The sequence below is a fragment of the Nomia melanderi genome, chromosome 13 (genome assembly GCF_051020985.1).
Source record: "Nomia melanderi isolate GNS246 chromosome 13, iyNomMela1, whole genome shotgun sequence".
Taxonomy (NCBI): Eukaryota; Metazoa; Arthropoda; class Insecta; order Hymenoptera; family Halictidae; genus Nomia; species Nomia melanderi.
The window spans coordinates 12,754,109-12,773,371 of NC_135011.1; the positions used below are offsets into that span (position 1 = coordinate 12,754,109).

General features: G+C 33.0%; 1 protein-coding gene and 1 long non-coding RNA gene across 5 annotated transcripts in view; one reads left to right on the forward strand and one right to left on the reverse strand.

The window, feature by feature from the left end:
* The window catches only part of Sol1, a 1,346,934-nt gene extending 1,338,605 nt beyond the window's left edge, over positions 1-8,329 (forward strand). The window contains exons 13-14 of one of the 4 annotated variants that reach the window (XR_004234727.2): positions 1,058-5,644; positions 8,188-8,329. Coding sequence is in view for 1 of the 4 variants with exons in the window: in XM_031973633.2 (XP_031829493.1) it covers positions 1,058-1,116 (59 nt within the window). In the remaining 3 variants the exon portion in view is untranslated. Of the gene's footprint in view, positions 1-1,057; positions 7,315-8,187 lie in introns of those variants that run through there. The other 3 variants (XR_004234726.2, XR_012999919.1, XM_031973633.2) reach the window with 3 other exon arrangements.
* Positions 8,330-9,744: 1,415 nt separating this feature from the next.
* On the reverse strand, positions 9,745-18,788 carry LOC143175190 (uncharacterized). The gene is made up of 4 exons (XR_012999920.1): positions 18,525-18,788; positions 10,289-10,327; positions 10,011-10,137; positions 9,745-9,911 (listed from the first exon to the last, which is right to left on the reverse strand). It is a non-coding gene; the product is annotated as an uncharacterized LOC143175190 (long non-coding RNA).
* Positions 18,789-19,263: the final 475 nt, after the last annotated feature.

The following is a 19,263-nucleotide window of genomic DNA, read 5'->3' on the forward strand; positions in this document are numbered from 1 at the left end:
ATAAAATTAAGTTTGACAGAAAGTTCAAATTTTTCAAAATATCCCGATTACCCAACCTTTTTGAAAAACTGTTTAAAAATTTTATTCTGCAGTTTTATCCCTGTTAGTTTTGGTTTAGCCAGCGAACAGTTGAAAACTCTTGTTTTTATTTCTTATAAAAAAAACGGCGGTGTTAGATTGAGTCAAATCAGATCGGGTTTTCAAAAATGTCCCGGTTTTCCGAAAAAATAGGGTTTCTCCAGACTTCTGTAATTATAACTAGATTGCATATTTTATCCTTTATATACAGGGTTCCACATAAATACCGGTACAACCGAATAGAGGCTCATTTTATGTCAAAAAATAAGTCGAAAACATACCATAAAATTTGTTCATATGAAGCTTTGTTTTCGAGAAAATCGGCTTTGAATCTTACTGTACATCATTGTCTCGAGTGAAGTTTATGCTGATAAAGACTTCCAGCGTTGAACATTCTTATCTAACTTACTATCCTATTATCCTTAATATGCAACAGTAATCCTTCCAAGTGTTGTCTGACTATTCACAAGCTAAAAGTGTATAAGGGCAAGGGAAATCAGCGCACGCCTCACTTATTATAGCGTTTCATACATTAAAACAACAGATTACGTTAAAAAGCGTTCGTAAAAGTTTAATTGGAAGAGCAGAATTATTTTTTTGACAGAATAGACAACATTTTCAACAATTTCTGTAATAATAAAAATTTATGTAAACATTTTCGTGACGTTGGTAGTCTTTGTCAATATAAACTTCAATCGGGACAATGATCTACAGTGAAATCCAATAACGAGCTGTAGTCAAGTACACGCGTACACGGAAAATATTCAAAGTCGATTTTTTTAAAAACAAAGCCTCATATGAACGAATGTTATTTTATGTTAACGATTTATTTTTTAACATAGAACCAGTCCCTATGGTTTTACCACTAGTTACATGACTCAATATTTTCATGTTCTCGCACACTTCTAATTGTTTGAAACATCATCATGTCGATATATCAAGGTAATCACAAATCTGCTTGCTTCATTTTTTGCTACAGATGCATCGTTATTGGTGTTGCTGCTCACGAGTCTGCTGTTTGGTCAAGTTTCACTTTAATCACGATGAGTAACTAGTTGAACGGGTCTTGGCTCAATTTACAACGAACTCTAACTTCGAGGGCTGGAGCCAACCAAAATCTTCCATCATCTGATACACCGAGGAAAGTGGCTACACTGTTTGCGTCATTAAAATTGCCAAAATGGACAGCGAAGCCGATCTTCTGATCATACGGAACATCGTAATTCATTTATTAGGCTCATTAATGCGCTGATATGACGACGGTTCGATCTCCATCATCTTGCGACCTCCCCATAGAGAAATATATTGGCAATAAAGTAATCGAACTTACCAAGGGAAAATTCTCGACAAGGAAATTTAAAGGACGATCGAGCTTCCAGAATATATATTGAAGTAAACACCTTATACTAAAGATTATACAATTTCTTTAGTATTTACACTTGATTTGAGAAAAACACGTTAACCTCGAAAGCGCTCAGTTTTCATCTTAAATCTATAATTTATTCATAATAGCAATATGTCTTACGAAAAAAAATATATAATTCAAACAAGTTTATTCGTAGATTGTTACGTAGCTTTCCTTCACATTTTACAATCGATTGTTAATAAAATTAAATTAGAAACATATAATGAAAGCTCACATTCTTTAAGAATAATGTCACTTCTTTTCAGTCACTCCGATAACTGCCTATCAAATAGTCCTAACGTTTCCATGAGTTCTTAGGTCGACTAAGAACATGATCTTATTCTTTCATTCCTTGCCGACCGTACCAAATAGATCTATTTTCCAAAATTTATTCCAAATTCTTCGAAGACATTTTTACACGAAAAAGAACTTGCTTACAACCGACCAAAGTATACTGTACACTTAACTGAAAGATCTTCGTAACCTTTTTCGTTTTCGAGTCGAGGATCACCCTACTAGTGTACTTAATTAACACATTGTTGACCGGCTATTTTAAAAGTGAAACAATGTAGTTAAATTTCAATATACTTTATTTATACACAACGAATTGAAATGAAACTTTGGACATATGTTTTATATAACTTTAAATATTTTTTTCTCGTGATTTTCTATATTACCCTGTGTTTCAAAAATTGAAATAGCTAATGCAAGTGCAAACACGAGTTAACTGATGACTGGTCAACAATGTGTTAATATCACCAACACGTGCAGAGAGAAAATATTACGCGTGTTGTATATGAAATAGGTCAGGGATGCGTGGGTATCCGATAGTTCAGATTCGCGTGGGGCCGAAAAAGTCGCGTAGAATTGAACGAATACCCAGAAGTTCTTCCTACCTACGACTTTTCGAAATTTCGAAATACTGTATTTCGGCATTTGATTCCAGCTTGCGTTTCAAATGAATCGTATCGCTTTCATAAAATGGATATTGGTGTATCAGCTTTTCCAGACAATTTTAATTCACTATGCAAATATGGACATAAAAATTTTCACTTTTTCTGTTTTTCACACTGTTTTTCACAACAGAATAATATTTGTAAGAGATTTATTTGGTTATATTGTAAAAACTGTTTATTTGTTATTTATTACCTTTATCGTCTTTATTGTCTTTTTGTATCTTCTCGTTACTATCGAAATATTTTTCTGTATAAAATGAACATGATAAATTCTGGAGAAATTAATTTTCTTCGAATAAACCCTACCTTACCTTTCATTTTTATTTCAAATATTTTTGATAACAATGATCTTGCATTTTTCAAACTAGTACTAAATTGTCTAGAAAAGCAGGATGTATTAATGGCCACGTTTTAAACACTCAAGAACAGAGTTTTAAATCGAATCTCGTGTACTCGAAAGTTTCAGGGTCCTGAGCATTCGTATGTAGTAAAACATGCTTGGCTTTTTTACGATCTCGCGCGACCTTTTTCAACCCAACGCGAAACACGAGTACCCAATGTATCGGACTACTAGCGCATCCCTGGTCATAGGATATATCTATGATTTGTTGTAGCGTGAAATATTCGAAAGTGATGGATCACTAATGTTTTTTCTTCTTGTACGGAAACGAATTTATTAAATCGCTCTAACCTATCCGTTCAAAGAATTACTGGAAAGTCAGACGTACAATGAACGAAAAGACACGAAAATTTGCCTTCCTAAATACACGATCCGCTACGGACACATTTATTATTACATCCTCTATACGACTGTGATGTTTCCATTCCTTCTTAGTTGATTAGAAAAACGTATACTACAAGTCTGATTATACGCGACAAAATATAGATATTCATAAAAAAATGAATAGTCGGCCAAACTGTTACGGGAAACCGGTCGAACGCGAAGGATTTAATAAGGATAACGTTTTACGGCCGAGGTTTTGATACGTTTAAATATCGAAGAGAGTGTCGTAACCAAGAATCGATGTGAATACAGCGAGAAAAAGTAATTAACTGAATTTAATTGAAGTATGTGTGTAAATGTACTGGCGTATAGAAGTACGGAGCATGTTATCGATTTGAAAACAAAGTATGTTTCAACATTTTGACAGTCAATGTCGCAGACATGATTTCCGTCAGCGAACGATTATCAGTTATTGTTACAAAAATATGTCTTATTTACTTATAAGTCATATTTTATCAAACTCTTTTTAACTTTATTTTTAATTATTTAATTTTAGCTATTTAGTGGAACTAATTGTTATCTTTATTTTAGTTTTATTATCTTTTAAAAGTTGTTTAAAAACAACGAGTATGTTTGCTTTAGTAGATACAAAAGTTTCAGACAGTATTGACATTAAATGTGAAAGTATAAAATAAACAGATGCGCGAATGAGTAAAATCGACTATAAATTAGTCAGTTTATAGTCAGTTAAATTTCACCATTATGATCGTAACATATGTTTCGTTTGTAGAAAAATAATCTATTGCTATTTAATAATAAGTAATTCAAATAGTAATTAATGCTCCGAACTTTTGAACGGTAGTATATATGTTTGGTAAATGTATTGTCTTGAAAATGGTTGCCAATCCGAAAGAATGATATTAAAATATTTAAAGACATCGTAATGACGTTTACGACCGATCGAGATAAGAACAGTTTTAATGACAACCACGAAAATAGTTTGAAATAATTTTCCGTAAAAAGGGTATGAAAACTATAAAAGCATTTTCATTTTATAACACAATAAATATTCACTGAGAACTGTGTAATGTTACCTCTCAAAGAACGATATTTTCAATAACTATTAACACTAAAATTACCAGACAGGTCAAAATGAACCGTTCCTGATGTCTTCCTTTTGAAATTATTAAAAAGATAACAGATGTTCCTCTAAAACCTATTTAAGGAAATTGAGTTAGCCATACGAAAACTAAATTGTAAACCAATTAAAGTCTCAATAGATGCATTCTTGGAATGTCTATAAAGGAATTTCAAAAATTCAATTTAACTGCTCAGTAGTTTTAGTGTTAATAATGAAAAAATCTTAATTTCAAATGAAAAACTCATGTAATAATGCGATATAATGAGTAATGTGTTACATGTTTTATACAAATTTTTATATTCAAAATTCTATCATCTGTTGAAGACGCAATCGAGAAAGATAAATGTTTAACGTTCGACATAAGAGTCAGCAAAGCTGTACCAAGAGATGCATCAGTGCCGCTTCAGCTGGGCAGAAAGTCATTAACGTCAGAGTTAACGATAGTTCTGGAGAACTTTATCGCACAAAGATCCGCCACTTTCCCAGAAAATTATTTCAAACTATAAACTTGCGAACTAAAACCAAGCCCACTTTCTCGAGCTTATCGCGGCAAGCGTAACAGCAACAAGAGTGGTGTAGTTTTTACAATTACGACATCTAACAGTCGAGAAATTTGTTGATAAAGTACGCGATGCGTAACGAAAGCAAGCATGCGCGGGTGATAAGGAAAGAAAAATAAAACCAAAAAAAAATAAATAAGTAAATAAAAGAAAAAGAAAAAAGACTAAAAGAAAACGACCATCGTGAACGTTCGAGAGTTAACCGCGGAAGAAACGATCTACCAAGAAATACATTGAAGATTGAACTCTTGCGAATTCAATATCAAACACTGTGTATCCAGTGATACATAAGAATAGGTAGCAATACTGTCATTGTGTACGTTAGACTACTGTGAATATTCTTTAATAGGTTTATAATACGTTGACTATTTCTCCCGAGTTTCGAATTAATTTATAAATGATAGTGTGACTGTGCAAGTAAGTACGATTATGAACGTCATTGAGCGTGTGAAAAGAGTAAAGGGGGCGGACTGTGCGATGTATATGAGCAGTTATAAAGCTTGCATTCATTGTTATTTATATGTTGTCTATAAGAGATGAGAATGACAGAAACACTATTAGGAAGTTGTACACCCAAATCGGCACTATAAAATGCTTACATGTAAGTATTCACATTGTAAATACTGTTATATCTAATCTGTTCGAGCTGCTGTCACTACATACGTAGTTATACCGTTTTATTCCGTACCGATAAGCTCAGATATAACGGAGTTAACTGAAACAGCAGAATGGCAAGTCGTAGCTTTGGTCGTTCCAACTTGAGTCTACCTAATTATGTATGTATGTACCTTTCGTGCAGCACTGTATTTCGTGTTTGTATTTATTTACGGCGACGCGTCGGATAAATTAGTTTGTTGCCCATTGCCCGATGAAATTAACCTGTTGATTGTATTAGTAATTAAGCGTTGAATGCAGCAAAATTCGATATGCAGTAACGCTCGCTTAAATACCATGATTTCGGGTCCCAGCAGGGGAATTTAACCGAGTAAAAAAAGACAGGAGGAAGCTATTTGCTTTCAGGAATTGACTCGAGCACAGCCTGACAAAGGCAAAGAATCAATATAGTGAGTGGAAGTGGCATAGATACAGTCCGTCGAGCATCGAAGGTCGAGACGCGGTACTTCAAAGCGACGCCACACGCGTCAAATGTAAATATGCAGTGAAGAAAATTTCAGTTGCAGTAACTTCAACCTTACCTTCTCAAATGTAGTGCCAGTGAATTTCTGAGACTTTTGTAATTAAAATAAATTCAAATACGATGGAAATCAGACTAGTTTTACCGACTTAATGTAATTAACGAAATTAAAGGCTCATTTGCCCCAAATCAATAAAACTAGAACGATTTACGTCGTGTTTGCGCTCATTTTAATGAGAAGAACCTCAACATTCCATTTGTACCACGATTGAGAAAGTAAAGTTAAAATTCTTGCAATTGAAATTTCCTTCATTGTATGTTTATACTTGACGCGTGTGGCATCTCTTTGACCTGTGCCTGTCTCTATTTCTCTCACTGTATTCATTTTCTGTCCCTGCCTACTGGGATCACGTTACACTGAGCTCTAGCAGTGAGTAGTGGAGGAAGAATAGGGATGGCGCAATGCAATTAAGCCGAGCAGATTTCTGTGGAATTTAAGCGAGCATCACTGTACGTACATACGCGCTCTCGAATATAGCCACGGAAATATTTGATTGTCGTTGCGTAGAAATAATTTGCCACGAAACACTTCGGTTCGCGAATATCGCTACACTTTCATGCGTTCTAAGAATGATCAATGTGTACAAGGACGACTTAATTAGCTGAATAGTTACTAAAAACCTTCAACCTCTCGGGATTTATGACTCAACGAGCGCTCCGTGATTAGGCAGGAAGTTCAGGAGCGGCCTAGCAGCAAGTTCCTGAATCCAGAAAACAAAACGAAAGGGAAATAAAAATAAATGAAGTTTTATCCTTACACGACGCACGTTACTGAGATCCAGCGTGTTATCGAAGTCGCGCCTGGGGCGCTTCACACTTTGTCCTGCGGTTAAAACTACTCAAAAGCATCGTAGTCGTGCTCCGGGCAAACCGAGAACGTTGATCTGAGCATCGACTACGGTATCCGCTATCGGCGGATGTATTTTCTTATTCTGTTTTGAGGCTCTTGCCGATCATCTCACCCATAAGTTACTGAACTGTAATGCAATCATCGTTACTGTCCTAATAAATCTTAGTATATGAATCCATATAAAATGTACGAACATTCTTTTTTCAATTAGACAACAATAGAATTTCCATAGCGATATTTGTGTTTGATAAACATTTATTCTCAAATTTCTTTGTAGATTTGTTTCTCCTATCATCTTTTAGTTAACCTTACCAGAATTCCGATAAGAGATTATGCATCTGGAGTAATTCACGCTTAATCAATAAATTTAACGAATAAAATTAAGAATTACTGTAGAATATTAAATTGTCATTTTACGTACGCAACTATCCCCAGTATAATATACATTTTTCTTCGAAATTTTAATCCTTTGAATGCCTAATACCGATGTATCACGTACCACTCCTTTATACATTTGTGAAAATTTCCAGGAGCAATACATCATATTTTCATGAACATTTTTCTTTAATATTTAATTTTTCTTTACAAATCTTGTAAATTTATTATTTATTTTATTAGTAATGAAGGACATCTAATATGTAATTAAATAGTTTTGCATAAAAATTTAATTAACTTTAACTCAGGATTAACCAAAATATAAATTTTTTTCTACAACCATGATTTTTGCTTAAATCATCTGCCATTTTTCGTAAAAGTATAAAAGGACGACGCTGTGCTGTTTACTCTAGATTACTAACCTTCAAATTGATAAACGACGTCGTTCGTGCGCCATATTTTAGGAATACCAAAGTGTAGAGTTTTCTTCTTTCTTTTTCTCATGTTGTACAGGTATAGCAATTTTCTACAGGATTTATCTGTGATTCTGTTAAATGATAGTATTGCATGTACACCCATCCCTTCATTTACGCGGTAAATTATAACACTAGTTACGTGTGTTGTTGATATGCGATCTGAATTTAGTGACACTGAATGAAATTTACTTTTATTTTCTGAAATGTCATTAATATTATTTTTGTTAAACTATGTGAAATAAATATGTATTTCTAAAATTCATACCAGCTTTCCTTTCCAATATCTTCTTTTCTTCTGTACCGATAGACTGTATTTAAGCGATTTTCATTCTCGTAAAACAAATTCACGTGAAACAAATAGTCCACATAAATAGAGTTGTGGTAACGGTTGTATGTGGAATACTCATTACTGTCTCCTTTTTCATAGGAAATAATGGTGGACGCAAGAAGCAACGATAGAATCAGGATTGTATCGCGCGCAGTACTTATTTTACAATCGCAATGCAACGATGTAATAAAATGGAATGTTTAATCATCAAACCACCTTCTAATGACAATGACATCTGTACTGTACTTACTAAGCTACGGTTAATAACATGTGATAACAAATATTACGAAACATTTATAGATTTAAAAATTGAATTATATAGTTTGAGATAAACATAAATGAATAAATAGTGGATATGGTTATCAATGAAATTAAATCAAACTCTCACTAATTTTATGTATTTAAATTAAATATTTATTATAGACGATGGTAAATACATTATAAATCAGTTAATTGGTTAATACCTTATTCAAAGATGGAAAATATACAAAAACACCTGTTGATTGTTATTTTCACACACGAGAGATAGTTACAAAAAGATCTATCGGGTCAAAATTCGTTTTGCTTTAGTTTTTCGACAGAATATATCATAGATGCATTTTCTCTACATTTGACGAATGTATACTTCAATGTTTCACTTTACTGCGCGCACAATGAGAGATTTTTTAAACTAAATTCTACAATTAATAGTTTAAAGGTGTAGACATTCTATAAAAATTAATGGAAGATTGCGCGTAGGGCAGGTCGTAAACTATGGTTTGCGTAGAGAACAAAGTCGTTGAAGCCTTAACAGAAAATTTGAAAACCGGGGCCCTTTTGTTTAGAACTTGACTCCAACCGATTTTCCCGTGCCTCCAATCTTTAACACGTAATATATATGCAGTTAATATTAAGTTGGTAAGTAATTAATGTCGATATTAAACTTTATCTTCATATCCACATATTTCGAATCGGAATAAGTTTTTTTAATCAAAATAATATCCATTGCAATTTACACATGTTTGTCAATAGACAAGCAATTTTTAATTCCTGTAACATAGAATTCTAATATTCTAGGATTGATGAATTCTCTGAACGCATTATCAACAGATGCTTGGTTGGTAAACGTCTTTCCTTGCAAGTAGGCTGGTCGAGATGTTTGAAAAAGTGATAATCTGGATGAAGCAGAGTTACATAACCCAATTCGTTCAACTTTTGTAACGTTGATTGTGCGACGTGTGATCGGATATTATCGTGTAGAAGAATTGGATCCTTACGATTGACCAATGGCGGATTTAATTGACATTTTTTTAACCGAGTGTTTATTCGTGGTATCTTATCTAAATGCATCGTTGACATTACGAGTCATTTCCGACCAACTTTATGACCCAGTTTATACTCACACAAGAATATTATACGAACTTGCTTCCTATCTATTTTAAGCCATTAACGTGAAGTGAGCGTAAATTAACAATAAAAACAAAAGCATATCTATCAACGTGTAGAATGACATCTACACTGTAAAATTATATTATAAGGTAAACAGAATGAAGTGAATTGTTATCTCAAAACCAAGCGTCAAAGTTCGACAACTCGAAAATCAACATTAATTTTTTACCAACCTAATAATTATTGAAATCGTTACTGAAAAAAAATTTTATGAAAATTTTAACCAAATACACTGTAACTTTGTTTATTCATAAAATGGTCAAAATGGATAAAAATAATAAATAACATAACCAAGGCAAATGTTTCATTATTCGTGAATATATTATTATAATTGCAACAAAAGTATGAAAACTTCGAAATTCATCGGCATGCTCGCTCCTTCATCCCTTTGCATCCTACAAAAGAAACCATAGACAAACTCAAAAATTAAAACACCAGAAGGGTGCAACTCCATGCCAGTATCATCGAGGCTCAACAAATTTCTAGGTACATACAATTCCTCGACAAGACTATCAGGCGTACGATGAACAGCGACATCTCCAGATGTACCGGACGACTCGCCGTCAAGCTGGTATAACCAACCGAAGATATGGAGACCCCCACCCACCCTACAAAACTCCACTATAAAAAAAGATTATGTAGCTCTAATAAAACAGTCAGATTTTGTAAAACTATACCTTTAGCAACTTGTGTCTCAGTTATTTTACTACAAAGAAAAATCGCGAACACGTTACCTCCTAAGTTGCTAAAGAATCATGCCGTAATTCCTTACCATACAATGTTGTATCAGACTCGTGATGAAGATCTCAAACTGAAATTAACAAAGTTAATTGAATCTCAATTCTCTTGAGTTCAAATTAAATATTATATTTTTCTTATTAATTGTTACACTTTTAAATAAACGTAAATATAGATGAACGTGGAATTTTCCTTTGCTCCTAGTAAATGATTAATGTCAAAATATTAGGTGTACTTATGAGTAATGTCGTTTCTTGAAACTAATGTTTATTTACATTTTTTAAATCGTACATGAAACACAGTGAACGAGATAGTCGCCATAATTTATCTGTTGATTTTTCATTAAAATCTTGTGTATTCCATTTTTGACATCTTCGTAATTGGGAAACTTTTTACTAACTAAAAGTAAAGTGCATTGTTATGCTACAGTATGGCCAAGTTAACTGCAATTAACCAAAGCAAGATATTTTTTTGCAATTACACTATTTAAGCATATTAGTTGTTCTTAATAAAGAGTGACAGTCTGGCATTTCCAATTTTGTAAAGGTGTCTTTGAACTGTAGACCACAATACACCAAGCATTTTTGTAATCTCTCCAACTGTCAAACGTGAATCTTTTTCAACTGTTGCCCTCAATTCGTCGTCTTTAAGAAGAGACGAACTTCCCGATCTCTCATCTTCTTATAGACGAAGGTCCCTATTTTAAAATTTTATGAACCATCGTTGACATTTTCGGACACTTAGGACTTCGAGATAAGCACTATGAATATTAATTATTACAACGACAGCATTATTTCCTTTGTGAAATTCATAAAGCATGCAATGTTGGATATGCTCCTTCGTCATTTTATCGGTACTCATTCTTTTTAAATGATATTGAATCTGCCAGTATACTTAAGCAGCTTATGAGAACAGTTTTTAACTGTTTGAGTACCAGAGGTTTTTAAAAATCACGATCGAAAAAAGCTGAACAGCGCAATAGCGCCTATTATAATAGTAAATATATATATTAATTTATAATAGGTAACAACGAAATACAAAATGTATTACTTAGATACTTATATACAAAAAAGTAGCGATGCGACGTACATGTGTCTGAAAAGTTGAGCGAGTTTCGTCAGACTGTGAGTGCGTCGTCAGTTGTCCGTATCGTTCAAAGGCGCTGGGTTTTTTCGATGTGAAATCTGAGGAATGCAAAAGCGGCACGTAGGACTCAAACGGTTAAGAACACTTTAGCATTAATAGATCATCAATTTGATTCACACAAAGTTTGCAATATTGATTCAACGGCAAACGTCAGACCGTACGACATTGCTTATGGGTATCCCTAATATGTATTTAGTATTCACCTCTTTTCTCCATAGTAGAGATCGCTAAGCTAAAAGTGCACAGGAGCAAGGGAGGATGTCCACTCAAAGCGCTCAGTCTGCTAGATATGGCAGCAGTGACGCCTCAATTTCACAAACGAAATGCAATGAAGTGAGATATACGAACATTGTCGTCGGATTTCCTTTCGGCATAGAGATGGTTTTTCATGTTTACCGAATTTCGGAGACACAGAGGCTTAGCTACTATGTTTCCTGGGAGAATCGAGATGAAGCATGCAGCGACATAGTTTTTACCTCGTATATTGTTTAGTTACATTTTATTCGATTTATGTACTTAATTTTTCAGACAACGTTCTGACAATCTCAGAAAAACAATTAGACATAGAGGTACAAAGACTTACTACCAATATCCAGAAAATAATAGACAAAACTATCCCAATCAAAACAGCCAAAGTAACACAGGAAAAGCTACCAGATCACATAATACATAAGATGGCAGAAAATAACAGACTACGTACAATATGGCAAAGAACAAGACAACCATTAATTCAGCAAGAAATTAAAAGAAATAAGGGCTGTCGTTGCAAAACACAGAAATGAGACATAGGAAAATAAATTGCAAAAGCGAAGGACCCTAAAATGGCCTCTTTACAAATAATTCACCAATAATATGACAAGATCAATCACAGTATCAAGCTTCTGATCAAAAATAAAAAAAGGAAAGGAAGAGACGAACAGGCAGCATAGTTAAGAGGTCATGCGGCCACGTGGTGCGCACACCCACATCCGAATCAGCTAACACGTGAAGTGAATGCGAAAAATGAAGGAAAGAAGAACAATAGAAAATAAATCTACTAACGATACCAAGTTAGTTGATTCAGCAAGAAAAATAGTTGACGCTCAAAACCAAGAAACAAAGACCGAGAAACGTACACGTGGCATTAGAACGTGTACCGAGACGAGTAAAAGCTTAAACAGAAGCGCAGACTCACTACCTACAGGCGAAAGATAAAAACTGAAACTCAACCCCAAACTCAATTTACGCACAGCGAGGAGAAAAACACCTTCAACACAAAAATTAAAATGTAACCCAACCCTAATTTCACAAGTAAAGCCACTTAACCCTCTGCACTCGGAAGCTTTTCACTAAAAACACTCGATACTTTCCGATGAGACACAGATGACATTATTTGAAATGAACTAATGAGAAAACACAGGTAAATTAAGAAACAAAGCTATTTTATATAAATATTTCACATATTGATGTACTATACAAAACTTAATATTATATATAACACTTTGTAATTTTATTACATCAAATCAAATGGTGACTGAGTGTCACCTCTCGAGTGCAAAGGGTTAAAATGAAAAACCTGGACACAAGAAAACCAAACTACAAACGTAACGTTCAAAACACAGGCAACAGACACCTAAATTTTTAATAGACGAACATGACGTTCAATCAATCCTCGACGCAGATGTAGATCCAAATACATTAAATAAAATAAACCACAAATACAAATGCAGCAACCCAAACAATAAAGTAAATATTTTAGCAACGCATTTCCAAAGAATTTACAGAAAAAATCTGAACACCAACCTTCTACCTTCAAAATTATAAACATTGATTAGAGATAATGTAAAGACTTTCACTAGTAACTTCAATGCAGAGCCATGAACACAATTCTCAGACTTGAACAGACCAAGTGCACCTAGTAGCCCACAAGATTACCTGAGAAACACCACAGAAATCATATTAGCACTCAAGAAAATGAAAAACAAGAAATCCGTTGGCTTATACAAACTATCGAATGCCGTTCTAAAAAAACTCCCTCCAAAAATAGTCAAAACACTTACCATAATATTCAACAACTACTTCAGCAAATACTAATACTGAAAATTAAATGCTCTTATTTAATTTATAACATTACTGTACTGCAACAAGTTAGGTAATTCAGTTATACATATTGGTGAAGTACAATAAATACTTTATTGAAAGAAATAAGTTTGAGTTCATTTCTTTCATAATTAACAAAGGTATGGATGGGTAAAGCTAAGCATACCCAAGTGTTCAAATATTTTTGTGATTTACTGTATGTCAGCAATAACACCCTAGTGTCAGAAACGAAATACAATGAGGTGAAATGTACGAATATTGGCATCGAATTTCCTTCCGGCGCGACGATTTTTTATGTTTACCGAATCTCGGGAACACGAAGGCTCAATTATTATGTTTCTTGGAAGGACTGAGATAGAATATGGCTGATTCCCCTTGCCTCTGTGTACTTTTAGCTTGACGATCTAGATTTCTATTACGGAGAAAAAAGCGGACTGTAGGTACTTATCTATGAATATATGCACACTTTATCCATAGATACTTTAATTGATCACGCAGCAATAAAAATCGGCAATTCCGTAGTCTTCAATATATAATAAAATAACACTGTATCACTTAAATTGCATATCAATGATAATCAACATCACTTTGCCTTTACAACACTCTCAAAATATTTGATATTTTTTAAATTTAAGGTATCACGCGATACATAGGTAATGATTTAATTATAAGATGAATGTAAACTTTTTATATGTATATGCTATCCTTTTCTGCAGAAAAATTTTAATGAAAAATTAGTTTGTATGAAATTCATTAGTAACTTGCAAAAAAATATATGTATGCTCTGCACTGAAATTGTCCAACAAGATGGTATTTCTTCAAATGGTCATACATCAGCTGTTCGCTTAAAAAATAGCAACTGTTTAAAATGTAGAGTGGGCAGAAATTTTTGCAGACGTTCACCACCTAAATCGCATTGTGAATATTCTATAGAAATCTGTTCATCAATTTCATCTCTTACATTCCGTTCTCGCTTTCCAGCGATCTTTTTGCACGAAAACAAGCTACGATGCTGCAGAGATGGTTAAATTCTATCGTAATTCCGCCAAATCGTTAAGCAAAGAAAGATCTTCCACTTCAGCTTAAGGAGCTATGAAATGAGAATGCTCTTCCTAGACATCATGTAAGTGTCTGAGTATAATTGTTTGAGATAATTATCTGTAGCAATTAGAACCCAGACGGATGTCAGAACGAGCAGTGCAAGCATTTCCATGACATTAAAACGTTATGTTATTTCAGTTAAATTATTTTTCTAAAAAAAAAAATGAAAGATAACATTGAAAAATGATACAAGACTTTCATTCCCTGTATTTTAGTTCATTCGGAGAGTGTATACAGGGTGTTTAAAAATTATGGCGTACAAATGAAATGGTGAATAGAGGTTACTAAACTGAATAAAAAAACCTAGTGAACATGGATCGAAATCTAATCGATGTCCGAGACAAAAATAGATGTTGATTTAACAGAATAAGATTTGACAAAATGTATTTGTGATACGAAGAAATATGTTAGACAAAAATTATAGGGTGTGAACTGCTACATATTAGAGTTCCTGATTTTGAACATGTATTGAGGATACACGTATCCACCTGTATTTCATTTAATATATTCATGTATTCCTTAATACATGGGTAAATACATGTGTGTAGGAAAGTATAACTTAACGAATGTTAACACATATACCATGTACTATTTTTTAATTAAATATCTGATTTGACGTAGATACAAATTATAATACAAACATAATTTATATTATTTACGGAGTTTTTGTTGTGGTGGAAATGTCACAAAAAAAGAAACCATTTACTTCCCAAAAACATTAATAATTTAGTTTTCTTACACCAAAGCAAAAAATTAATAAATTGAATTTTATTAACCCAAATCGTGATGTTCCTTATTTTCACTTGCAACCTATAAAATTATATTTGTATTCACATAAAATCAGATATTTAATTATAAAGTAAGATATGGTATATGTGTTAATACCCGTGAAGTTATATATATGTATTTTCCAATACAAATGCACCCGTGAACTTCAGTACACGAATTAAAACACAGATATGTTAACTACCCGTCTACTTACTCGTGTATTTTAAGTACACTTGAAATCGATATTTGTACTATATATCACGGCAGGAGGTGTTTGACCGTGAAACGTCCTGTCAAGGTCAACTTAGAATTCTTAACCTCGTTGATATGGTAAACACCTGCTGTATATGATAACATGATGGCCGAAGGCAATGTGGCGAGATAAATTTGTTGTCTTTTTGATGGTTTTCTACTAAAATCGACGCATATACTAAGGAAGTTAAATAGAACTTTATAGTTTCTGTTCTATATTTTTTTAAATGACATTCAGACGTTTTCGAAACACTAGAAATTATATTTTTCGCATAAGCTACTATTTAAACTTTTTTATTCATGGACATAAATATTTTTGTACATACATTTATTTTACAAACTGCCGTACAACATATTAACTTATATTTTTATGCGTGAAATTATTTTCATTGACTCTATGTAACTTTATGAAATTTCGAAAAAATTATATTCCAGGCAGTAATATCCCAATACCTAGCAAGATTGCGTTGCATAGTTAATGTTTTTAAAAAATTGATAAATTAAAATTGAATTTTAATACATATATAAAACGTGTCCAGTTTTATTGGAAGCGCTAAAATTTCTTAAACGAAACGCACGCTATTAAAAATTCATTTTAAACTTCAAACAAAACTTATATGATTTTGAAGAGCATATATAGTTCTTTTACTTATGTAACTATGAGATGATTCTGAAATATCCTTTGAAAGGTACATTAATACTTTCGAATAAAATTCTATGCTTTTTATTGCATACTCTTATAGTTGACATTTAGATGTTTTCATAACAATAAAAATTTAGTTTTTTCGCATAAATAGTTCTTGAGATATAAGCATCAAAAGTTGACGTGCCATCGGCATTAGCGTTATCCAATGTATGTACACCGCGGGAGATCACTCGATTGAACTTTATGCATCATATTTGTTTTAATAAGAAGCAATTTTTTCACATCCCAGAAGGCTAGAGACTTTAACAAAATCAAAATCTATCTTCAAAATGCTTCTGAAGCAAATAAATACACTGATATCCTATTTTCTTTATACTCTATATTACTGGTATATTTTGTAGCTCACACCACAACGTCAACATTCTACAATATGTGGATAACATGCCATATGTGATGTGTACAAAATACATTGGCAATCGCTAAGAAAATTACTACTATCATTGCACTTTTACTCCTTGGACTCTGAGCAAGAGTAACACTGAGCAAAACCAAACTTGTGATTTTCGACGAAAATTTCTCCTACATAGCATCCATTCAAAATTAGTAACTCATTAACATGGACACTATAAAATTCCTAGGAATTCACTTCGACCAAAACCTCACCTTTAAACAACAAATTTACATAGCATTCTCTATGGCTCGAAAAATCTTAAGTATTATTAGATCCCTCAACAAAACTTGGTGGAATACTGAATCTGCAATACTTCTCACTACTTAGAGAAACCATATTTTTTCAAAACTAGAATATTGCAACCACATCATACTATTTGAGCATCAAAAGCAACAATAGTTGTTAGGGAAACTTCAGCTTGTAACTGCTAGACTGTCTTGGGCTTAAAGAAGTCTAGTTTTAACAATGTAATATCGACTGAGGCGAAGAGTCCTTTCTTCTATACATGTACAGCACATCCAGGCAAAATGTACCTCATTGCAGGAGGCTCAATGCACTTCTTGATTTCCCATCTAAACACTCTTCATAAAAAGATTACTTATCATTAAAACACATGACAACCTACTACACTTGTATAACATGCTGAACCAATCGAATGACATTAATAAGGAATTTCTGCAGACGTTACGTATTAGTTACCAAAACTTCATCCCTAGCAGTCCGGATGGATAAAAAATCCTCAATTACTGCTTTAATAAAGCAGCATGGAACTATCCTGTAATATGCAGAGATAATAAAACAATCAATATCAGCCCATTAACAACAACCATTGGGTATGATCAATGAGTATCCTGGCAGATCTTTCATCATTTTCACAGACTTTCCAAGGTGTTTCAGAACATTTCAAGTTTTACAAAATATCAGAACAAAGACAAAGCAAAAGTAGATTGTTGAAATTCTTGACAAAATCAACAAAGTATATACCTCAAACTCACTAATTCAGAGATTAGAATAGCCTAGATCCTAGTTTATAAAGGATTAGTAGGCAATGTAGACATGGACAAATTTGTTAAAAATTTCATTATAGTTTTTTATCACCCTTATTGGAAAATCCCTTATCAGAAGAATCCCTTATAAAGCATTCATTGCACAAATGTAAAACAATACAGATGAAATATGGAACAAAAAAGATGTTTCAACATATTTTAAATCAATGCATTCCATTTAGTTTTCAAGAGATTTTCAGAATAACAGAAAACCTTAGTTCATGAAATTCAATTACCTTGTAATATAATTGTTTGGATTTAGACTGCTTGATCAAATCATTATAGTTTAATCGAATCTCTATATAAGATCAAAGTTGCTGTCTAGGTTTATTATGAATGTTAACTCATGGTACAGAATTTGAACCAAATTCTTTGGCAATGCCCATTCCTTGAACAGCAACGAAAATAACTTTCGTTCTTAAAAAATGACAATCATCATGATATATTGAATTTTTCCTTTTTAAACTAATACATCAAGGTATTTAAAGCAATTTGTCTGTTTCTAAACATATATTACTCCTCAATTTAGCTTACATGGTAACTTCATCTCATGTTGTTACACTTTCTCACTGTGATACTATTCATATTGTAGCATATACACAGTTTTCATAGTATACTCATAGTATATTCAAGTATTACTGACATCTCGAAGATGCGTTGTATTCGCAAGAAAAATTAACTTTATAACTATACAGATATATAATGATTATAACCTAAGAAGAAGCTGTTAAACAACCAAGAGAAGACGTAGTTCGGAGGTTGATTTTATACAACCACTCACCTACATGCCCGATTTCCTTACAATAAGACCTTCGCTATGGAGTATATTACGGAAAATAAACAACATAATTCACATTTTCACATATTCGATTTATCAAGCTTTCGTACCACGTCGGTGTCATTGAACACAATTTACACTCTGTCAGATGTGGCGCATGCAAACTTCATGGTAGAAAGGCACATTATTTTCGTATCATAGTAGAGACCAGCGCATGGTCATAGTAATTTCACTGTTTCTTCTTACCGATTGAGCAACGGTTTAACTGCATTAACGAAGAATAGGACTCGATTATTATAACAGCAGCAAATAACATCAATGAATAAGTGTCACTGTTCTGTAACATCTATTTCGATTTTAATTCCATTTGTATGCAATTATTGCATTTATCAATAAGAAATAATTATTTTGAAAAGAAATAGTAAGAAATAAACTTTAGATCATAAGGGAAGAAACATGAAGATTCGATTTACTTTTCTGAAAATGGAACGAGTCATGTACACGTCCAGATTATTGAATAAATAATTGATTACTTAATTAAACACTACAAATTTTAAACTTAATCTGAAGTATACACCTACGTGTTTAATATATCGTACGCCACGGTTTGCAACGCCTGTTTCAATTTAAAACCAGTGAAGCAAAACGTACATGCATATGTACGGAGGCTCCTAAATACGTCGGAACAGTTCGGATGCCATCGTAAATTACTGATCCAATACATAGCGTCTCACAGTCAGCA